The sequence below is a fragment of the Hemiscyllium ocellatum genome (genome assembly GCF_020745735.1).
Source record: "Hemiscyllium ocellatum isolate sHemOce1 chromosome 38 unlocalized genomic scaffold, sHemOce1.pat.X.cur. SUPER_38_unloc_6, whole genome shotgun sequence".
NCBI classification, from domain to species: Eukaryota; Metazoa; Chordata; class Chondrichthyes; order Orectolobiformes; family Hemiscylliidae; genus Hemiscyllium; species Hemiscyllium ocellatum.
The window spans coordinates 159,996-179,129 of record NW_026867524.1 but is presented as its reverse complement, the minus strand read 5'-3'; the positions used below and the strand labels follow the sequence as shown (position 1 = coordinate 179,129).

The 19,134-nt window shown below is 61.1% G+C and overlaps 1 protein-coding gene across 1 annotated transcript in view; it reads left to right on the top strand.

Annotated features, from left to right (window-relative positions):
• LOC132808787 (protein capicua homolog) overlaps positions 1-19,134 on the top strand; it is a 201,759-nt gene that overhangs the window by 82,629 nt on the left and 99,996 nt on the right. Inside the window, exon 2 of the mRNA XM_060822237.1 lies at positions 4,279-7,063. Coding sequence (XP_060678220.1) covers positions 4,348-7,063 — 2,716 coding nt within the window. The 5' untranslated portion in view covers positions 4,279-4,347. The remainder of the gene's footprint in view (positions 1-4,278; positions 7,064-19,134) is intronic.

The following is a 19,134-nucleotide window of genomic DNA, read 5'->3' as shown; positions in this document are numbered from 1 at the left end:
TACACCTGGCTGAGGAATCCTGGCCAGACTTTTGTTTTTGATTAGATTCCCTACAGTGTGGAAACAGGCCCTTTGCCCAGCCAGTCCACACCGACCCTCCGGGTAACCCACCCAGACCCAATTCCCTCTGACTCATGCACCTAACACTGTGGGACAATTTAGCATGGCCAATCCACCCTAACCTGCACATCCCTGGACACTGTGGGACAATTTAGCATGGCCAATCCACCCTAACCTGCACATCCCTGGGCACTATGGGACAATTTAGCATGGCCAATCCACCCTAACCTGCACATCCCTGGGCACTATGGGACAATTTAGCATGGCCAATCCACCCTAACCTGCACATCCCTGGGCACTATGGGACAATTTAGCATGGCCAATCCACCCTAACCTGCACATCCCTGGGCACTATGGGACAATTTAGCATGGCCAATCCACCCTAACCTGCACATCTTTGGACTGTGGGAGGAAACATGAAAACCTACCCTGACACGGTGAGAACGTGCAAACTCCCCCCAGACAGTTGCCCTGAGGCTGGAATCGAACCCAGCTCCCTGGTGCTGGGAGGCGGCAGCGCTAACCCTCTGAGCCCCCATGCAAACGGAGGGTGACTGCTCACCTCGGCCGGACTGCTCCGTGAGTGAGTGCTGGTCAGAAACCAGCTGGTGGCTGCCATGTTGTGCGATCGGCTGGTCCCTGCTGTGGCGGAAGAGGAAACCCCGGCTTGGTGCTGGGTTTGGAGTCTCCCACTCCAGCAGGGGGTGTGGGGGGGAGTTACACACTGGTGTGCCTTGGCGTCCAGGGAGTGCCTTCAGACCCTGCACCAGTTCCGTGCTGCCTGCTCTGAGCTTGGAGAGGGGTGGGGGGGACCCTGATGACATCGTCACCCTCTGTGAGGGCACACGGTTCCTGGCCAGGAGTTGCCTGTGCTCTCCCTGGGAACCACTGACCCTCCTGGGGGCCACTGCTCAGCTCATCCCAGCCTCCTCTGTCTGCAACTCCGGCCAGGATTCCTCTACCAGGCGGAGATAGACTCGGTCATTCACACCGGCTAAACCAAGGGTCTCTTTGTTGACTGTCGGCCAGATGTTCCTGGTCAGGGACGCGCTGCTGAGGGACAGGTCCCCCCCTCGAGTGCGGTGTGCGATGGCCAAGGGAGGAGAGAGCTAGGGGTTGGGAGTTGGCTCCTGTGGTTCACCAGTTACCCAAAGCCCAGTGTAGGGGTGTAAGGTCCTGGCCCTGACGCCACAGTGGGTGGTGGGCACCTGGGCAGACTGAGCCCTGTCCACCCGGAAAGCCCCACCCCTCGGGTGTGCCATTTTGCCCTCCCTGGGGTGGGGCCCCTCTGTGAAGGGGTGTCCTCCCCATCGTCCTGAGGGGGATGTGGGGGTAGAGAGTACAGCCTGTGGTAGGCCCGTGTCACGAGTCACGTGGTCGGGTTTGTGGTGTGGTGGAAACTCAGCATCACGTTGAGGTTGGCGTTGGCGAGGTCGCACTTCATCCCCCTCCCCCCCACGCTGCTCCTGATCTCCAGGTCCCCAGGGCAGGGGGAGGGGAGGGGAGGGGCAGGCTGGTCTCTGGGCCTTCTCAAGGCTCCGCTCCTGGGCACAGCCAAGAGTCGGCCACTCGCTGGACCAAGAGGGGCCCGTCCTCCCTGACTGCCTGGGCCTCTTCCACGGTTCCCGCCGCGCTCACCGCGTCCCGGGGAGGGAGCGCGGTCAGAGCTCGGAGACCGCTGGGCGCTGCGGGGGCTGAGGTGAATCATCGGCCCAGGAAACGGTTAGTTTAATTTGGAAAGTTTCTGTCTTGTTCTGAGAGTTTCTGTTTGAGTGTCAGTTTGTGTATGATTTTCATCCTGCCACCCCAGCATCAGCTGCTTTACCACTACATACAGAAGAGAGGCAAGGGAGCTTTACTCTGTATCTAACCCCGTGCTGTCCCTGTCCTGGGAGTATTTGATGGGGGACAGTGTAGAGGGAGCTTTACTCTGTATCTAACCCCGTGCTGTCCCTGTCCCTGGGAGTGTTTGATGGGGGACAGTGTAGAGGGAGCTTTACTCTGTATCTAACCCCGTGCTGTCCCTGTCCCTGGGAGTGTTTGATGGGGGACAGTGTAGAGAGAGCTTTACTCTGTATCTAACCCCGTGCTGTCCCTGTCCCTGGGAGTGTTTGATGGGGGGACAGTGTAGAGGGAGCTTTACTTTCAGCGTATTTTGAGTACAGAAGAATAGAGTGAGCTTTACCTTCTGGTTTGAGGAGGAGGAAGTAGGCCAGTCCAACCTTGCAGAGCTCGGTGTGGGAATCGGTTGCGATGAAAAACCAAGAGGTTTGCAGAAGGATTTGTTTTGAGGTGGGAAATGGGCCAAACCTCCTTCAGGGAAGTTGGATGCATTAGTCGGAGGAATCATCCATAAGAAACGAGGCTCCGTGTTGTGTGGTGCAGAGGGATCTGGGCAATCCCTGGTGTGGATCACAGGAGTCTCGGAGGCAGGTACGGCAGGCCTTCAGGAAGGCAGGAGGTGCCGAAAGAATGCAGCGCCCAAGTTGCCAAGTGATGTTCCGACTGGATGAGGCGTTGGTGAGAGCGTCCCTGGAGTACAGCCTGCAGCCTTGCTGCCCTGGTTTGAGCAGGGAGGCAGTTGTAGTGGCTGTACCCAGGAGGGTTTCGCCAGCATGAATCCAGAGGGTGAGGGGTGGGTGTTAGTGGGGAGGGGGCAATCACGGTGAGGTCTGTCCAGTGCTCAAGGGGAAGAAGCTGCAATGGGGGTGGGGTGGGGTGGGGGTGGGGGTGGGGTATTCCCTATCCCTGAGCGCAGCGGGGGCTGGGACCTGGAGTCACGTCCAGGAGGTTGACCACTTGTTCCTCGGTCCCTGGTTGAACGAGTCGGGAGGTTGGGTTGAGGATGAGGGGAGATCGGCCATGATTGTGTTTCACGGTCAAGGGGCTGAAGGGAGTCCTCCTCCTAGTTGGTGTGCCTCTTCAACAGTCTCCTTGGTCTGTGTTGTACACACCGCCCTGTGCTCACCTGGTGGGGGGCATGGGCACATGGTGGCACCTGCACACTGCCTCCTCAGTGGTCCCAGCCGGTACTGGGTCACACCACGAGGGTGAAGGGCACAGACTCTGCTCGGATACTGTCGGGTCTGGAGGATCATGGGGTTTTCGAAACGAGTTGGCCATTCCTGAGGGACTCGCCAGCATTGGGTTGGGATGAAGTATTTTCTGTTGGGGAGGGGGGGAAGAATCCGGAATCAGGATGGGCTGGTGGAGGAGGGGGTGGTCTTGTTGAACCTTCGTGGCTGAGCCAAACCGCTCAAGGGTCACGTCACGAAACCTTTCACCTCGCTGTCGAAGATCTCTGGTTCCTCCCAAGACTGGAAAGGGTGGCGGTTTTGTGTTTCCGTTGTTTGAGGGATAGGGTCCAAGATCGATGAATGGCAGTGCCCAGATCAGACTCAATGGGCTGAATTGGCCTCGTGTTGTCTCTGGAGTAGGCTCAGGGCACTGAATGGGCCTCTCACTAATGCTTGTGTGACCCCTCAGCGCGGGCGGGACAGGACTGGGAGGGGTGAATGGCCTCCTGTTTCTGTGTAACACTGACATCTTCCTGGTATTGACCCAAGCTCAGAGAATGGAGAGGCTGTGAACTAGGGGTGGGGGTGGGGTCAGGGGTCAGGGGCCGGAGGGGAGAGTTGGCGAGTGGGAGTGGGTGACCTGTGACTGACTCTCTCTCTCTCTCTCTCTCTCTCTTTCTCGCGCTCTCTTTCGCTCCCTCTCTCTTTCGCTCCCTCTCTCTTTCGCGCTCTCCCTCCTTCGCGCTCTCCCTCCTTCGCGCTCTCCCTCCTTCGCGCTCTCCCTCCTTCGCGCTCTCCCTCCTTCGCGCTCTCCCTCCTTCGCGCTCTCCCTCCTTCGCGCTCTCCCTCCTTCGCGCTCTCCCTCCTTCGCGCTCTCCCTCCTTCGCGCTCTCCCTCCTTCGCGCTCTCCCTCCTTCGCGCTCTCCCTCCTTCGCGCTCTCCCTCCTTCGCGCTCTCCCTCCTTCGCGCTCTCCCTCCTTCGCGCTCTCCCTCCTTCGCGCTCTCCCTCCTTCGCGCTCTCCCTCCTTCGCGCTCTCCCTCTCTCGCGCTCTCTTTCTTTCTCGCGCTCTCTCTCTCTCTTTCTCGCGCTCTGTCCCTTTCTTTCTTTTTTTCTTTCTCTCCTTCTTTCTCTCTCTCCTCTCTCTCTTTCTTTTTCGCTCGCTCGCTCGCTCTCTCTCTCTCTCTCGGCTGTCTGGTGCAGACTTGCCCCCTTTCCCCCCCACCCCCCACACAGCCACACCGAGGGACGAAGACCACCTTACGATGAGGGATGAAGCCCACCAGGAAACCGCCCACCACCAGCACCGCCGGCAGCGCCCCTCCCTCTGGCAGCACCGCCACACCCACCGGCGGCCGGTATCGGGGCGTGAAGCGCAGGAACGGAGAGCAGGCGGGGGAGTCGGTGGGCCCCGCGGCTCGGAGAGCGGGGCAGGGCCGGAGCAGGGGCGCCGACGCCCAGGCTGCTGAAGGAGGAGGGGCGGGTGGCCCTGCCCAGGCAGAGGGCCGAGCGGCCGGAGAGCCCGCCCGCGCTGAGGGGTCAACCTCCAGCCGCAAGACTGCCACCTTCAAGTCGAGGGCGCCCCGCAAGAAGCCGGCGGAGGAGCCGCTGGGCGCCGAGGGGCGGGAGGACTCCAGCAGCAACAGCAGCGAGGGCTCAACCGGACCCGGCGCAGCGCCCCCGGCACACACCACCCCTGCCCCCAGCGCCCCCTGCGGTCTGGAGGAGGAGCAGCAGGAGCGGGGACCCCAGCCCCTAGGGCAGGATGCCGGGGTCAGCTCCTCTGGCACAGAGACGGCGAGTGAGCACTCTGCCGACGGTGAGGAGGACGAGGAGGAGATGGCGGAGGGCGGTCTGTCCCAGCGCCCCGGCTCCCACAGGCACTGCCGGCAGCACAGCCGCGAGCCGGAGCCCCCGCCACCCACCGCCAGCACTGACCGGCCCCCTTCCCCCTCCACCCCCACCTCCCCCACCCCGCCCTACCGCGGGGGGCCCTGGGCCAGCCCCGAAGCCGCCGGCGCCCCTCCCCCGGCCTCCGCCCTGGCCCCCGGTGCCCGCGTCTGCGCCCGCTGCCCGGGCCCCCGCCCCGCCCCCTTCCGGCACGGCACGGTGACGGAGATCGGGCGCGGCGGGCCCGCCCCTTACCGGGTCCTCTTCGACGACCGGGAGGGGGCCTGGGTCTCCCTGGAGGACCTGCGGCTCCCCGGCCGAGCCTGGCCGGACGCCGGCGGCGCCCCCTCCTCGCCCACCCCCGCCCCGCCCCGGCAACCCGAGGACGCCGAGGTGCTGACCCTGAGCCTGGGCATGGGGCCGGGTGCCGGGCACCACCACCATCACCACGGCCAGCAGCTGGCGGCGGCGCCCGGTGGCGGCCGGGATGGCGGCAGCACCAGCGGGGGGAGCAGCAGCGCCTCCCTGGAGAGCCGGCTGACCCCGGGCTCCCGTTCCCGCACCCCCCTGGCACCCGCGGGCGCTGCCACGGCGGCGCAGCAGCAGAAGTACAAGAAGGGGGACGTGGTGTGCACCCCTAACGGGATCCGCAAGAAATTCAACGGCAAGCAGTGGCGGCGCCTCTGCTCCCGCGACGGCTGCATGAAGGAGTCCCAGCGCCGCGGCTACTGCTCCCGGCACCTCTCCATGCGCACCAAGGAGCTGGAGGGGGGCGCCGGCGCTGCGGGAGGGGGCCCGTCGGGCTCGGACGGCCGGGCCAGCGGGCTGCGGGAGGGCAGCTCCGAGTTCGACTGGGACGAGACGTCCCGGGACAGCGAGGCCAGCAGCGCCCGCACCGACCCCCACCCCAGGCTGCCGGCCTCGGGCACCGCTGCTCCGGCCTCCGACCTCTCCAGCTTCAACTCGGACGAGTGCGACGCCGCCAACATGCTGGTGTCGCTGGGCAGCTCCCGGTCGGGCACCCCGGGCTACTCTCCCGTCTCCAACCAGTCCCCCTTCTCCCCGGCGCCCTCGCCCTCGCCCTCCCCCCTCTTCGGCTTCCGGCCGGCCACCTTCAGCCCCATCACCGCCTCGCCCGTCCTCCAGCGGGCGGGCGGCGCCGGCTGCCCGGGCTCTGCCGCTCTGCCTCCCTCCTCCTCCTCCTCCTCCTCCTCTGCCTCCTCCACCAGCTCCGCCTCCTCTCGCCACCGGCATGCCAGCACCCCCAAGCTGGGTGCCCTGACCCCGGAGCTGGGTCACGGCAGCGGGCTCCACCACCACCACCACCACCCGCTGCCGCACCCGCACCACCCGCCGCTGAGGGAGCGCCACTCCTCGGGCATCCAGCCCAGCTTCCAGACCAGCCTGACCTTCACCGTGCCCATGAGTCCCGGCAAGGGCAAGGCCAAGGGTGACTGGGCGCACGGTGGGGTCGGGCAGCCACCCCTGCACTCCACGGCCGGCGCCGACTACCACAAGGGCGAGGGGGGGGAGACGGCACCCCCTGCCACGCCGCCGCCGGCTGGGCACTTCCCCCGCTCGCGCCCGGCCTCCCCGCCCCCGCCACCGCCGCTGCTCCTGCTGAGCCCGCCCACCGCCATGACCCCCGACCCCTCGCTCCGCCGGGTGCCCGCTGCCCAGCGCGACTCGCCGGTCATCGTCCGCAACCCCGACGTGCCGCTGCTGCCCGCCCGCTTCACCGAGCGGCCCCCCGGGGCGGGGGCTGGGGGCGGCGCCCCCCTCCCCCGCGGGGCCCCGGCCAAGGGCGCCGCCCGGGAGCCGTGCCGGCACCCGGCCGGCGGCAAGTCGCCGCTCCAGGCCCCCGTGCCCATCAACGCCCACCGGATGGCCCGGGCCACCTCGCCCGGCCGAGCCGCAGGAGGGCTGGGCCCGGCCGCCGCTGCGCCCCTCACCCCCGCCCGCCAGGAGCCGCCAATCCAGCCTGTGGCCTGCCATCCTTCGCCAGCCGCCCTCCTGCCCGTCATCGTGCCGTCGCCCCTCGGAGACTTCCAGCACCCGGCCCCGAAGAAGGAGGTCATCATGGCGCGGCCTGGAACAGGTACTGTAACCTCTGACCTTTCCCACCTCTCTCTCTTTGTTCGCGGTCGCTGGCGAGGTCTGTGTGGGGGTGGGGGTGGTGGGTTGGTGAGCTGGCACTGCTGCCGAACGCACCGGACTCCCCTTCCCCCTCGAGGGAGTGAGGCTTGGAATATTTTCATGGTGGGGGCTCGTCCGGCACTCGTCGTCCCGTCTTGCGCGGTGGGTTGGGTAGTTGGCGGGCGAGCGAGTTATCAATACAATGCCGAGTGGGAGAACTCACCAGGGCTTCTGCAGCCGGGGAGCAGGAGCAGACCCTTCGGCCCATCGATCCTGCTCTACCGTTTGTATCAGCCTACGCTCCGCTGTTCCTGCCTTCACCTCCTTCAGCCTCGTTGGGGGGGGGAGGGGGCAGTAGGTCCCGCGGGTGCTCGGAGAGAGCTCGTTCCTGCTTGTCCCCACCTCCCATCTTGCTGTCTCCCCCATCCCCCCCCCGCCCTGAAACATGCCGTCACTGAGTTTGCTCAGCGCGGGCCGTGTTACAAGGGTCCTGACCAGACCCGAAGCAGAGGGGGAGAGACCGGGCAGGTCTGTGGGGAGAGAAAGTTGCGTTAACGTTTCAGAACAGACCGGACTCGCGTTCCCCGCATGGGGGAAGGTTATGGTGTGAATTAGCCGAGAGGTGTCAGATGGTTAACAACATGTTTTCTTGTCGGGTTGTGGGAATCACTGGCCTGTCCAGCACTCATTGCCCACCCCCCAATAGCCCCAGAATGGTTGCTGCTTTGAACCCCTCCATGAGGTGTAATGGCTCCCACAACGCCATGGTGGGGGGGGAGGGGGAATTCCCGGATTTTGTCCCAGTGACAGTGAAGGAGGGGCTCGGAAGGGGAGCACGCAGGGGGAACGGTGTTCCGGTGTATGTACAATGGAAGCGGTGGGTGGGTTTGGAGGAGCCTGGGTGAGCTGCAGCTTGCAGAGGGCGCTGGAGAAACTCAGCAGGTCTGGCAGCGTTTTCAGAGATGCAAGCAGTTTGTGTCTCCCGGTTCCAGTGAGCTTTCGTTCACCCATTTGTCACATCCGGCCAAGGGCCGTGAATGAGTTGCTTGTCTCTGTCTGCAGACGTGGCCAGACCCGCTGAGTTTCACCACCACCCTGTGTTCTCCAGCATCTGCTGTACGTTGTTTGGAGTCTCGGGGGTGGCAGCCGGTGCAGGGTATTGGGTAGGAAGCTGATTGGAAAGGGGCTGAGCCTCTTCAGCGTTGCTGCCATCCATCACCCCCCTGACTTGTCGCTGAAGGACAGTTGTTGCATTTTGTTCAGGTAAACCAGAGCAGGAGTTTTGTGGTTGTGTGTAGGAAGTCCTGGGGAGCGTTGCTGAACAGAGAGACCTCAGAGTGCAGGCTCATCGTCGCAGGGAGATGGGGGTCATGACAAAGGCGTCCGTTCCATTTGCCTCTGTTGGTCAGTACGTTGAATGTCAGAGTTAGGCTGTCAGGTTATGGCTGGACGGGACATGGGTTAACCCGCTATAGGAGCATGGCAGTCAGTGTCATCGGTCCAACTTGTCCACTCCGAACTGGTTTCCCAAACTCAACCAGTACCGTTTACTAAAATGTGCCCCGTACCCCTCGAATCCTTCCCTGGTTATGTACCTGCACCTCCCACTTCCTCTGGCAGCTCCTTCCAGGGCTGGGTCAGGCTCTGGGCAAAGAACATAGATTAGATTAGATTCTCTACAGTGTGGGAACAGGCCCTTCAGCACAACCAGTCCACACCAACCCTCTGAAGAGTAACCCACCCAGACCCATTTCCCTTTGTCTAATGCACCTAGCACTATGGGCGATTTTAGCATGGCCAGTCCACCCTAACCTGCACATCCCTGGGAACTATGGGACAATTTAGCATGGCCAGTCCACCCTAACCTGCACATCTTTGGACTGTGGGAGGAGACCGGAGGAAACCCATGCAGACACGGGGAGAACGTGCAAACTCCACACAGTCAGTCGCCCGAGGGTGGGCTCTCATGGTTTTTGAACTTTTCCCCTGCACCTAAAAAATTTGTCCCTCCAGCTTTGAACTCTCCCACCCCGGAGAAAAGCCTTTTCCCATTCACCCTATCCATGCCCCTCATGATTTTGTAAACCTTTATAAGATCACCCCTCAGCCTCTGAAGCTCCAGGGAAAACAGCCCCAGCCTGTTCAGCCTCTCCCTGTAGCTCAAACCCTCCAACCCTGGCAACATCCTTGTCAATCTTTTCAGAACCCCCTCTAATTTAATCTTCCTGTAACAGAGCAATTCTGGTCTCCTTCCTATCGGAAAGATGTTGTGAAACTTGAAAGGGTTCAGAAAAGATTTACAAGGATGTTGCCAGGGTTGGAGGGTTTGAGCTACAGGGAGAGGCTGAACAGGCTGGGGCTGTTTTCCCTGGAGCGTCGGAGGCTGAGGGGTGACCTTATAGAGGTTTATAAAATTATGAGGGGCATGGATAGAATAAACAGTCTTCCCTGGGGTGGGGAAGTCCAGAACTAGAGGGCATAGGTTTAGGGTGAGAGGGAAAAGATATAGAAGGGACCGAAGGGACAACTTTTTCACGCAGTGGGTGGTACGTGTATGGAATGAGCTGCCAGAGGATGTGCTGGAGGCTGGTACAATTACAGCATTTAAAGGCATTTGGATGGGTATATGAATAGGAAGGGTTTGGAGGGATATGGGTCGGGTGCTGGCAGGTGGGACTAGATTGGGTTGGGATATCTGGCCGTCATAGAGATGTACAGCACGGAAACAGACCCTTCGGTCCATCCCGTCCATGCCGACCCAGATATCCTAACCTAATCCAGTCCCACCTGCCAGCACCCGACCCATATCCCTCCAAACCCTCCCTATTCATATACCCATCCAAATGCCTTTAAATGCTGTAACTGTACCAGCCTCCACCACACCCTCTGGCAGCTCGTTCCACACACACGGAGGAATTAGGTCGAATTGTCTGTTACTGTACTGTATAGCTCAATGATGGTCCTGGGGTTGGGTCACATAGCAAGATCAGGAGGAACCTTTCTGAACTCAGTCCAGAAAAGACCAGGAGACTGGGAGCCAAGGAACACGCTTCCCTAAGTGGGAATCTGGAAGACATCTGTCCCAAAAACAAACTCAGCGATGCTGACGAGTCCAGTGTAAAACTCCAAGCAGAGAGTTGCGATTGTTTTTGCTCGGTCTGGGTTTGAAGGAGGCAGAGGCAATGTTGGGGTGGGAGAGTGGGAGGGAGCCAGGCCTGGTGAAGTGACAGGGCCTACGCGTGTTCCAAATGGTCTGTCCTGGCACTCAGTCAGTGTACACACCTGCCCCCGGGGCGGCCTTTCTCTCCTGCTTCCCCAGTATCCTGCCCTTCCCCTCTCAGCGGTGTTCATGCAGCATGACCCACACGGCAACGGGACAACACTGCCGTTCAGTGTGGGAGGGGGCCAGGCTATCCTCTCCACCCCCCACACAACACTCAGTGGTTCATGTACCCCTCCCCCTCCAATATCAGCTCCCCACGATACCCGCTCCCCTCCGCCTACTCCCCTCGGTATCAGCTCCCCTCCGCCTACCCGCCTCGATATCCGCTCCCCTCCGCCTACCCGCCTCGATATCCGCTCCCCTCCGCCTACTCCCTTCGGTATCAGCTCCCCTCCGCCTACCCGCCTCGATATCCGCTCCCCTCCGCCTACTCCCTTCGGTATCAGCTCCCCTCCGCCTACCCGCCTCGATATCCGCTCCCCTCCGCCTACTCCCCTCGGTATCAGCTCCCCTCCGCCTACTCCCCTCGGTATCAGCTCCCCTCCGCCTACCCGCCTCGATATCCGCTCCCCTCCGCCTACCCCTCGATATCTGCTCCCCTCTACCTACCCCCTCAATATCCGCTCCCCTCCGCCTACTCCCCTCGATATCTGCTCCCCTCTACCTACCCCCTCGATATCTGCTCCCCTCCCCTACCCTCCTCGATATCCGCTCCCCTCCGCCTACTCCCCCCTCGATACCCGCTCCCCTACCCCTACCCCACTCGATACCCGCTCCCCTCTGCCTACCCCTCGATACCCGCTCCCCTCCGCCTACCCGCCTCGGTATCTGCTCCCCTCCGCATACTCCCCTCGATATCCGCTCCCCTCCGCCTACTCCCCTCGATATCCGCTCCCCTCCCCCTACCCCCCTCGACATCCGCTCCCCTCCGCCTACTCCCCCCTCAATACCCGCTCCCCTACCCCTACCCCACTCGATACCCGCTCCCCTACCCCTACCCCCCCTCGATACCCGCTCCCCTACCCCTACCCCCCTCGATACCCGCTCCCCTACCCCTACCCCCCTCGATACCCGCTCCCCTACCCCTACCCCCCTCGATACCCGCTCCCCTACCCCTACCCCCCTCGATACCCGCTCCCCTACCCCCCTCGATATCCGCTCCCCTCCGTCTACCTCCTCGATATCCGCTCCCCTCCCCCTACCCCCCTCGATATCCGCTCCCCTCCGTCTACCCCCCTTGATATCCGCTCCCCTCCGTCTACCTCCTCGATACCCGCTCCCCTCCCCCTACCCCCCTCGATATCCGCTCCCCTCCCCCTACCTCCTCTATCTGCTCCCCTCCCCCTACCCCCCTCGATACCCGCTCCCCTCCCCCTACCCCCCTCGATACCCGCTCCCCTCCCCCTACCCCCCTCGATACCCGCTCCCCTCCCCCTACCCCCCTCGATACCCGCTCCCCTCCCCCTACCCCCCTCGATACCCGCTCCCCTCCCCCTACCCCCCTCGATACCCGCTCCCCTCCCCCTACCCCCCTCAATATCTGCTCCCCTCCCCCTACCTCCTCTATCTGCTCCCCTCTATCTACCCTCCTCGATATCCGCTCCCCTCCCCCTCCCCCCCTCGATATCAGCTCCCCTCCCCCTAGCCCCTCGATATCCGCTCCCCTCCGTCTACCTCCTCTATCTGCTCCCCTCTACCTACCCCCCTCGATACCCGCTCCCCTCCCCCTACCCCCCTCGATACCCGCTCCCCTCCGTCTACCCCCCTCGATCTCCTGCCTCAGTGCTGTGATGTGTTGCCGTGTGAAGGTTAAGGGGCAGTACTCCCTGGCTGCTCCACTGGCTGACTGTTCCAGGAATCTCGACTGTGCATCATCGCCCCCCCCCCCGCCCCCCCCCCCCACTTTGTTCATCGGAAATCCTCCAATCCCTTTCCATCCTGTAAGATGTGCCGCTGACCCACCGCCTGTCTCATTCCCAATGAGAGTGCAACCTTGCGGATATTTGAAATGTGAAACTGAAACCAGCAATGCTGGGGAAACTCCGGGAATCCCGCAGCATCTGTGCGCCGAGATTCCGAGTTGGTGTTTGAAATCCAACAGGAGTCTGAAGCCTGTTTCTCTCCTCACCGACGCTGCTGGCCTTGCTGAGGTTCTCCAGCACTTTGACATCCAAGACCAAGCCCTTTGGGGCGGCACGGTGGCACAGTGGTTAGCACTGCTGCCTCACAGCGCCAGGGACCCAGGTTCAATTCCAGCCTCGGGGTGACTGACTGTGTGGAGTTTGCACGTTCTCCCCGTGTCTGCGTGGGTTTCCTCCGGTGCTCCGGTTTCCTCCCACAGTCCAAGGATGTGCGGGTCAGGTGAATTGGCCATGCTAAATTGCCCGTAGTGTTGGGGGAATGGGTCTGGGTGGGTTGCGGGTCGGTGTGGACTTGTTGGGCCGAAGGGCCTGTTTCCACATTGTCAGTAATCTAACCAAGTCAGCATGTTTTCTGGCTGAGAGGGGCATATGCGAGCAGCGGTATTCCCATGTATCTCTTGCCTTTATCGACTGAGCTGGTACAGTTTGTGCTTTTGTAAGTTGTTGTCTATGTGTAGCACGGTGGATCAGTGGGTTAGCCCTGCTGCCTCACAGCGCCAGGGACCCGGGTTTGATCCCAGCCTCAGGCAACTGACTGTGTGGAGTTTGCACGTTCTCCCCGTGTCTGAGTGGGTTTCCTCCGGGTGCTCCGGTTTCCTCCCACAGTCCAAAGATGTGTAGGTTAGGGTAGATTGGCCATGCTAAATTGTCCCATAGTGTCCAGGGATGTGCAGGTTAGGGTAGATTGGCCATGCTAAATTGTCCCATAGTGTCCAGGGATGTGCAGGTTAGGGTGGATTGGCCATGCTAAATTGTCCCATAGTGTCCAGGGATGTGCAGGTTAGGGTGGATTGGCCATGCTAAATTGTCCCATAGTGCCCAGGGATGTGCAGGTTAGGGTGGATTGGCCATGCTAAATTGTCCCATAGTGTCCAGGGATGTGCAGGTTAGGGTGGATTGGCCATGCTATATTGTCCCATAGTGCCCAGGGATGTGCAGGTTAGGGTGGATTGGCCATGCTAAAGTGTCCCATAGTGCCGGGGGGCGTGCAGGTTCGGTTTGGCAGCAGGGAGGGGAAAGTTTCACCACTGCAGCCGGGATCTGGGTCATAATCCGCTGTTGTGGGCAGGGTGCCTGTACCAGTTCCGGTCAGACGGTAGAGGACGGGTGTACTGAGGTTCAGACCAGCCTGTGAGAGGGGGATATTTGCTGCATGTTTCCCGTGGGTTGTCAGATCAACGTCAAAATAGATTGGCCCAGTTCCTTCGTCTGTTTCCTGGGGTTGTATTGAGTAGAGCCGTCGATGCTTGAACTTTGACCTCAGTCATGTCAGGGGCGTGTGTAGGTATTCATTGAGCGTTCCCGGGGAGTGATGGCATTTAGTGGCACTGGGCTGTAACAGTTTGGAAAGCAGATAGCTGGGAATGAGTTGCAGACCGAACTCTGAACGAGGGGTCCGGCAGCCAGTGATTTTCCCAGGATAATGGAAGCAGGATGCTGGAGAATGAGAGCGAGCGAGCGCGTGCGCGGTGTGGTTCACCAGGCCGGAGTCTGTGTTCAGACTGCCATGTGAGTGGGAGCAACATGTAAACTGGGTGGATCACAGAGTCCTGTGATAATCCAGTGCCCACCGCGACGTTTCTCCTTCGGGCCGTGGGTTTTGTTTCCAGCGAGGCTGAGGAACTGCCGTGGGATCTGCCTCTTCCAGCCTCGCACCAAGCCCCCCCCCCCGGCCCACTGGGGCCTGTCGAGTGACGCACCGCTCCCCTTGACCCATGCCCAGCCTGTGTGTACCTGGTTCCACAGCCCCACATGCTCCGTGTGTGCTCCGTCTCCCAGATGGGATGCCGAGGAACGCACAGCTACTCCCACACTCTGTCGGAAACCCCCACCGCCCCCTTTTCAGTGTGAACTCCCTCTCCCCCCACCCCTTCAGTCACTGAGGGGAAAGAGAGGGGTTCAGTCCCTCACTCCAGGGGCTATCTCCCCCTCCCCCACCCCTTCAGTCACTGAGGGGAAAGAGAGGGGGTCAGTCCCTCACTCCAGGGGCTATTCCCCCTCCCCCACCCCCTCAGTCACTGGGAGAGAGGGGGTTTTAGTGTTTTGCCTCTGTAATGTGAGGAGTGTTGGCTGTGAACCAGGGTCCTGCCCACCTGAGGGTTCACTGTGGGGACTGACCCTGATCCCTGTAGCTGGGGCCGGAAGGAGCTGGATGTGACCTGGCAACGGTTGACGTGCCGTGGGCCAATGGCAGGCGGGTTGTGAGGCAGTTGGAGGAGGGTGAGAATCGTTGACCTGTCTGTGAGGGCGAGGGGGAGGTGTCGGGGGGTTCCGGGCTACCAGTCGAGTCAGGGGTTTGGGTTGGGTGAAGGAGGTGGGGGGGTTGATGGTGAGGACTGACGTTTTGCTCCCTGGTGCTGGGAGAGTCACTCGGGGTACAGCAGGGAGTGGTCCCTGAATGGCCAGCATCCTGACATTGACATGTTAGTAAGCTGGGCTGAGGAATCGCATCTCATTGACCGTGTCGGTGCTGCTGGGATGGGCTAACTGTTAGCAGATGGGCCCCTTTTTGCAAGTTAGTGTTGGGTCTGCTTAGAGCACCTTAAGTACCCTGTCCTCACCTCCTCTGGATCCCAAACTATCCTGCTATTGGGATCATTTCTCCGGATTTATTCCACAACATAGCCCTGTTTCTTGGTTATCAATACCCTCTCACAGTGCCTTCGTCCGCTCCCTTGTGCATCCATGGAGCTGTCGCAACCACTCGGTTCCTCCTCGTCCCAGCTCTCTGGTCCCCGTTTCACAGTGTCAACTGTGCTCACCTCCCAAAGATGCTGCCAGACCTGCTGAGTTTCTCTGTTTTTGTTTCGAGCAACTTTTGTTCTTGTGTTGGAGAGGATTGCAAGGTGGTGTTGATTTACAGCTGTAGTTGCCAGCTTGTTGTCAACTTCAGGACAGACAGCCCTGGCTCTCAGTCAGTTGGAAATCACTGCGGGTGGATACTGGCCCTTTAGGAACACACACTGGTTTGTCTGTCAATCAGTCCCAAATCTGTGGGGATGTGTTGGTCAGTGATCAACATATTGGTCAAGTATATACATACAGCCTGAGTGTAGCTCAGGTATACCGACCTGGGACTGTATATCAGGCAGGTATACAAGCACAGGGACAGGCAGAAATCTGTTATAAACACCCGGGTTGTGTACTGGCCATGTAGAAATGGAAGATCGTGATTATTGGTCAGTTGTAAATGGGTAGATTTGCTTATCGGTCAATATTAAACGCGTCGATTTGCATTTTGGTCAGTTTGTAATGTGCGGGTCTGTTATAAATATGCAGGATTGCTTACCAGTCAGTGCTAACTGTGTGGGACCGCATATCAATTTGTTGTGACCGTGTGGGACCGCGTGTCGGGGTCTGTTGTGACCGTGTGGGACTGCGTGTCGGTCAGTTGTGACCGTGTGGGACCGTGTGTCGGTCGGTTGTGACCGTGTGGGACTGCGTGTCGGTCTGTTGTGACCGTGTGGGACTGCGTGTCGGTCGGTTGCGACCGTGTGGGACCACGTGTCGGTCGGTTGTGACCGTGTGGGACCGCGTGTCGGTCGGTGGTGACCGTGTGGGACCGCGTGTCGGTCGGTTGTGACTGCGTGTCGGTCGGTTGTGACCGTGAGGGACTGCGTGTCGGTCGGTTATGACCGTGTGGGACCGGGGCTCGGGGTCGGGCTCGGGGGGTCAGGGTGCGGGTCGGGCTCGGGGGGGGTCAGGGTGCGGCTCGGGGTCGGGCTCGGGGGGTCAGACAGGTTGAACACCGTTTCCCATCCTGCAGTCCCCCTCGGGCTGTACCGTCTCGTTGAGCTGTGCTGTGTGTGTGTGTCAGGCAGCAACCTCACGGTCAGAGCCCTCCCTAATCCGCCCCCCCCCCCCCCCAATCCCCCCAACCCACATCGCCATGAGCCACGTCGCTCCCCGACACCGTCACCGCTTTGGGGAAGTTGCCTGGCAACCAGTTGCCAGGGCGATGGCTTGCTGGCGACAGCTCCCTTCCTGAGCCAGCTCTCTATTTATACCGGCTTTGTTGGTGTTCAGGCAGCTGACGCTGGCCCCCCTTTCGCAGGAGTGTGACGGAGAAGGGGTGGGGGTAGGGGGTGGGGGGGTGGCGGGGGGGGGGTGAGCCAAGCACTGTGCTCGCTGACGCCACACTCCTGCTCGGCTGACGCACTCTCTCATTGTGTGGCTGTGCCCGTCTCTGCTGGTTGCCCCCGGACCCCCGGCGATCCTCTCCTCCCACCGTCTGCGTACGCAGCGAATCACCGCACCGCCCACCTCCCGGGGGGGGGTCGGGGTGAGGCGGGTGGGGGTCAGGACATCGCTGACGAAGGAAAGCCGAGGCGTGTGGGGTCAGCTCGGAGGTCATTCCGTCCCCCTCAGCCTGTCCCTGCCATTCCGTCCCCCTCAGCCTGTCCCTGCCATTCCGTCCCCCTCAGCCTGTCCCTGCCATTCTGTCCCCCTCAGCCTGTCCCTGCCCTTCCGTCTCCCTCAGCCTGTCCCTGCCCTTCCGTCTCCCTCAGCCTGTCCCTGCCCTTCCGTCCCCCTCAGCCTGTCCCTGCCCTTCCGTCCCCCTCAGCCTGTCCCTGCCATTCCGTCTCCCTCAGCCTGTCCCTGCCCTTCCGTCTCCCTCAGCCTGTCCCTGCCCTTCCGTCCCCCTCAGCCTGTCCCTGCCATTCCGTCCCCCTCAGCCTGTCCCTGCCATTCCGTCCCCCTCAGCCTGTCCCTGCCATTCCGTCCCCCTCAGCCTGTCCCTGCCATTCTGTCCCCCTCAGCCTGTCCCTGCCATTCCGTCCCCCTCAGCCTGTCCCTGCCATTCCGTCCCCCTCAGCCTGTCCCTGCCATTCTGTCCCCCTCAGCCTGTCCCTGCCCTTCCGTCCCCCTCAGCCTGTCCCTGCCCTTCCGTCCCCCTCAGCCTGTCCCTGCCATTCCGTCCGGCTGGAGCCTGATCTCTGAATCCTCCACCCTGTCCCAGTTGAATATACCATTCGGCTCCCCCTTCCTACCCACCAAACCTCCAGGAAGGGAACTCCAATGACTAAAGGCCCACCCCCTGACCCACATACATGTCTCCCGCTGTCTGGCTCAAAAGGCCGGGACCCTGTGACAGTGTCCCCTGGTTTACTGCCTCTCCCTGTTAAACAGCATCACTCCGAGCCAAGAGCGAATTGACTCCGAGAATGGCTGCAAGGACAGCAGTTTTTCGGTGTGACCTTTGCACTCTCTGCTAATCTTGGCGCAGTCTGCAGGAGAAAGCGAAAGTTAGATCAAAGCTGGCCGGGGGGGGGAGTTTACCCCGAAACACCAAAGGCCAAGCTGCACTTAAATCCCCAGGGGAGGGCAGGAATGGCCACAAATTTCCGGTTTGCCCCAGCTCTCTTTCCCCCCCCCCCCCCCCCCCCCCCCACGCTCCCATCGATGGTAGCGCTCAGTGATTCAGTGAACTATCTGTAAAGGACAGAAGGGTAAGGCTGACCAAAACTCGGCCAGTCAGCCATGGAATCCCGCACCGCAGGAATTGGGGCTGGAAGCTGCCACTCACTGGGACGTGTTCCAACGGGCGCTGAGGGCGAGGGGGGATTTGTTCAGGGCAAGTCGCGTCAGGTGTACCAGGCCTCAGGCAGCCAGCGTATCCCCGGACACAGAGCAGGGAGGAGAGAGAGAGAGAGACAGACAGAGACACGCAGAGAGAGACACAGACAGGGAGACAGAGACACATGGGGGGGGTGGAGAGACACACAGACACACGAGGAGAGCGAGAGACAGACACACACAGAGAGGGAGAGAGAGACACAGACAGGGAGACAGACACATGGGTGGAGGGACACACAGACACACGGTGGCAGGGGGGAAGACACACACACACACACACACACACACACACACACACACACACACACACACACACACACACACACGACAATAGTTGTAGACAATAACTCGGATTTCGGAGTGGCCGGGCTGTCAGATTCCTCTTATCCAGCACGTCCCATGCTCCAGGACTGCGGCCAAATTGTCAAACCCTGGATAGACTCATTGTCAGAGAGCACAGAAACAGACCGTTCGGCCCACCCCGTCCATGCTGACCACAATCCCAAACCAGACTAGGCCCCCCCCCCCGCCTGCTCCCTCCACACCTTTCAGATTCATGGCCTTATCCAATCTTGTCTGTGTTGTATTTGGACCGGTCCCCAGCACCACCTCCTCCACACACACACAAACCACTTTCAAAGGAGAAGTTGCTGCCCACATCCTTCTCCTCACGTTAAATAGCTCCCCCCGTGGGTTTGAACTCCCTCATTGTCCCATAGTGCCCAGGGATGTACAGGTTAGGGTGGATTGGCCGTGCTAAATTGTCCCATAGTGCCCAGGGATGTGCAGGTTAGGGTGGATTGGCCGTGCTAAATTGTCCCATAGTGCCCAGGGATGTACAGGTTAGGGTGGATTGGCCGTGCTAAATTGTCCCATAGTGTCCAGGGGTGTGCAGGTTAGGGTGGATTGGCCATGCTAAATGCAGGCTTACAGAGATAGCTGTGTCTGTGTTGGATGTTCTTCAGAGGATCGGTATAGACTGGATGGGCCAAATGGCCTGCTTTCAGACTGGGGATTTGATGAATCCAAGTTGAAAGGGAGATCTCAGTGTGTGCTGAGCCCCAGCCTCCAGCCTGTGAAAGCCATGCTAGC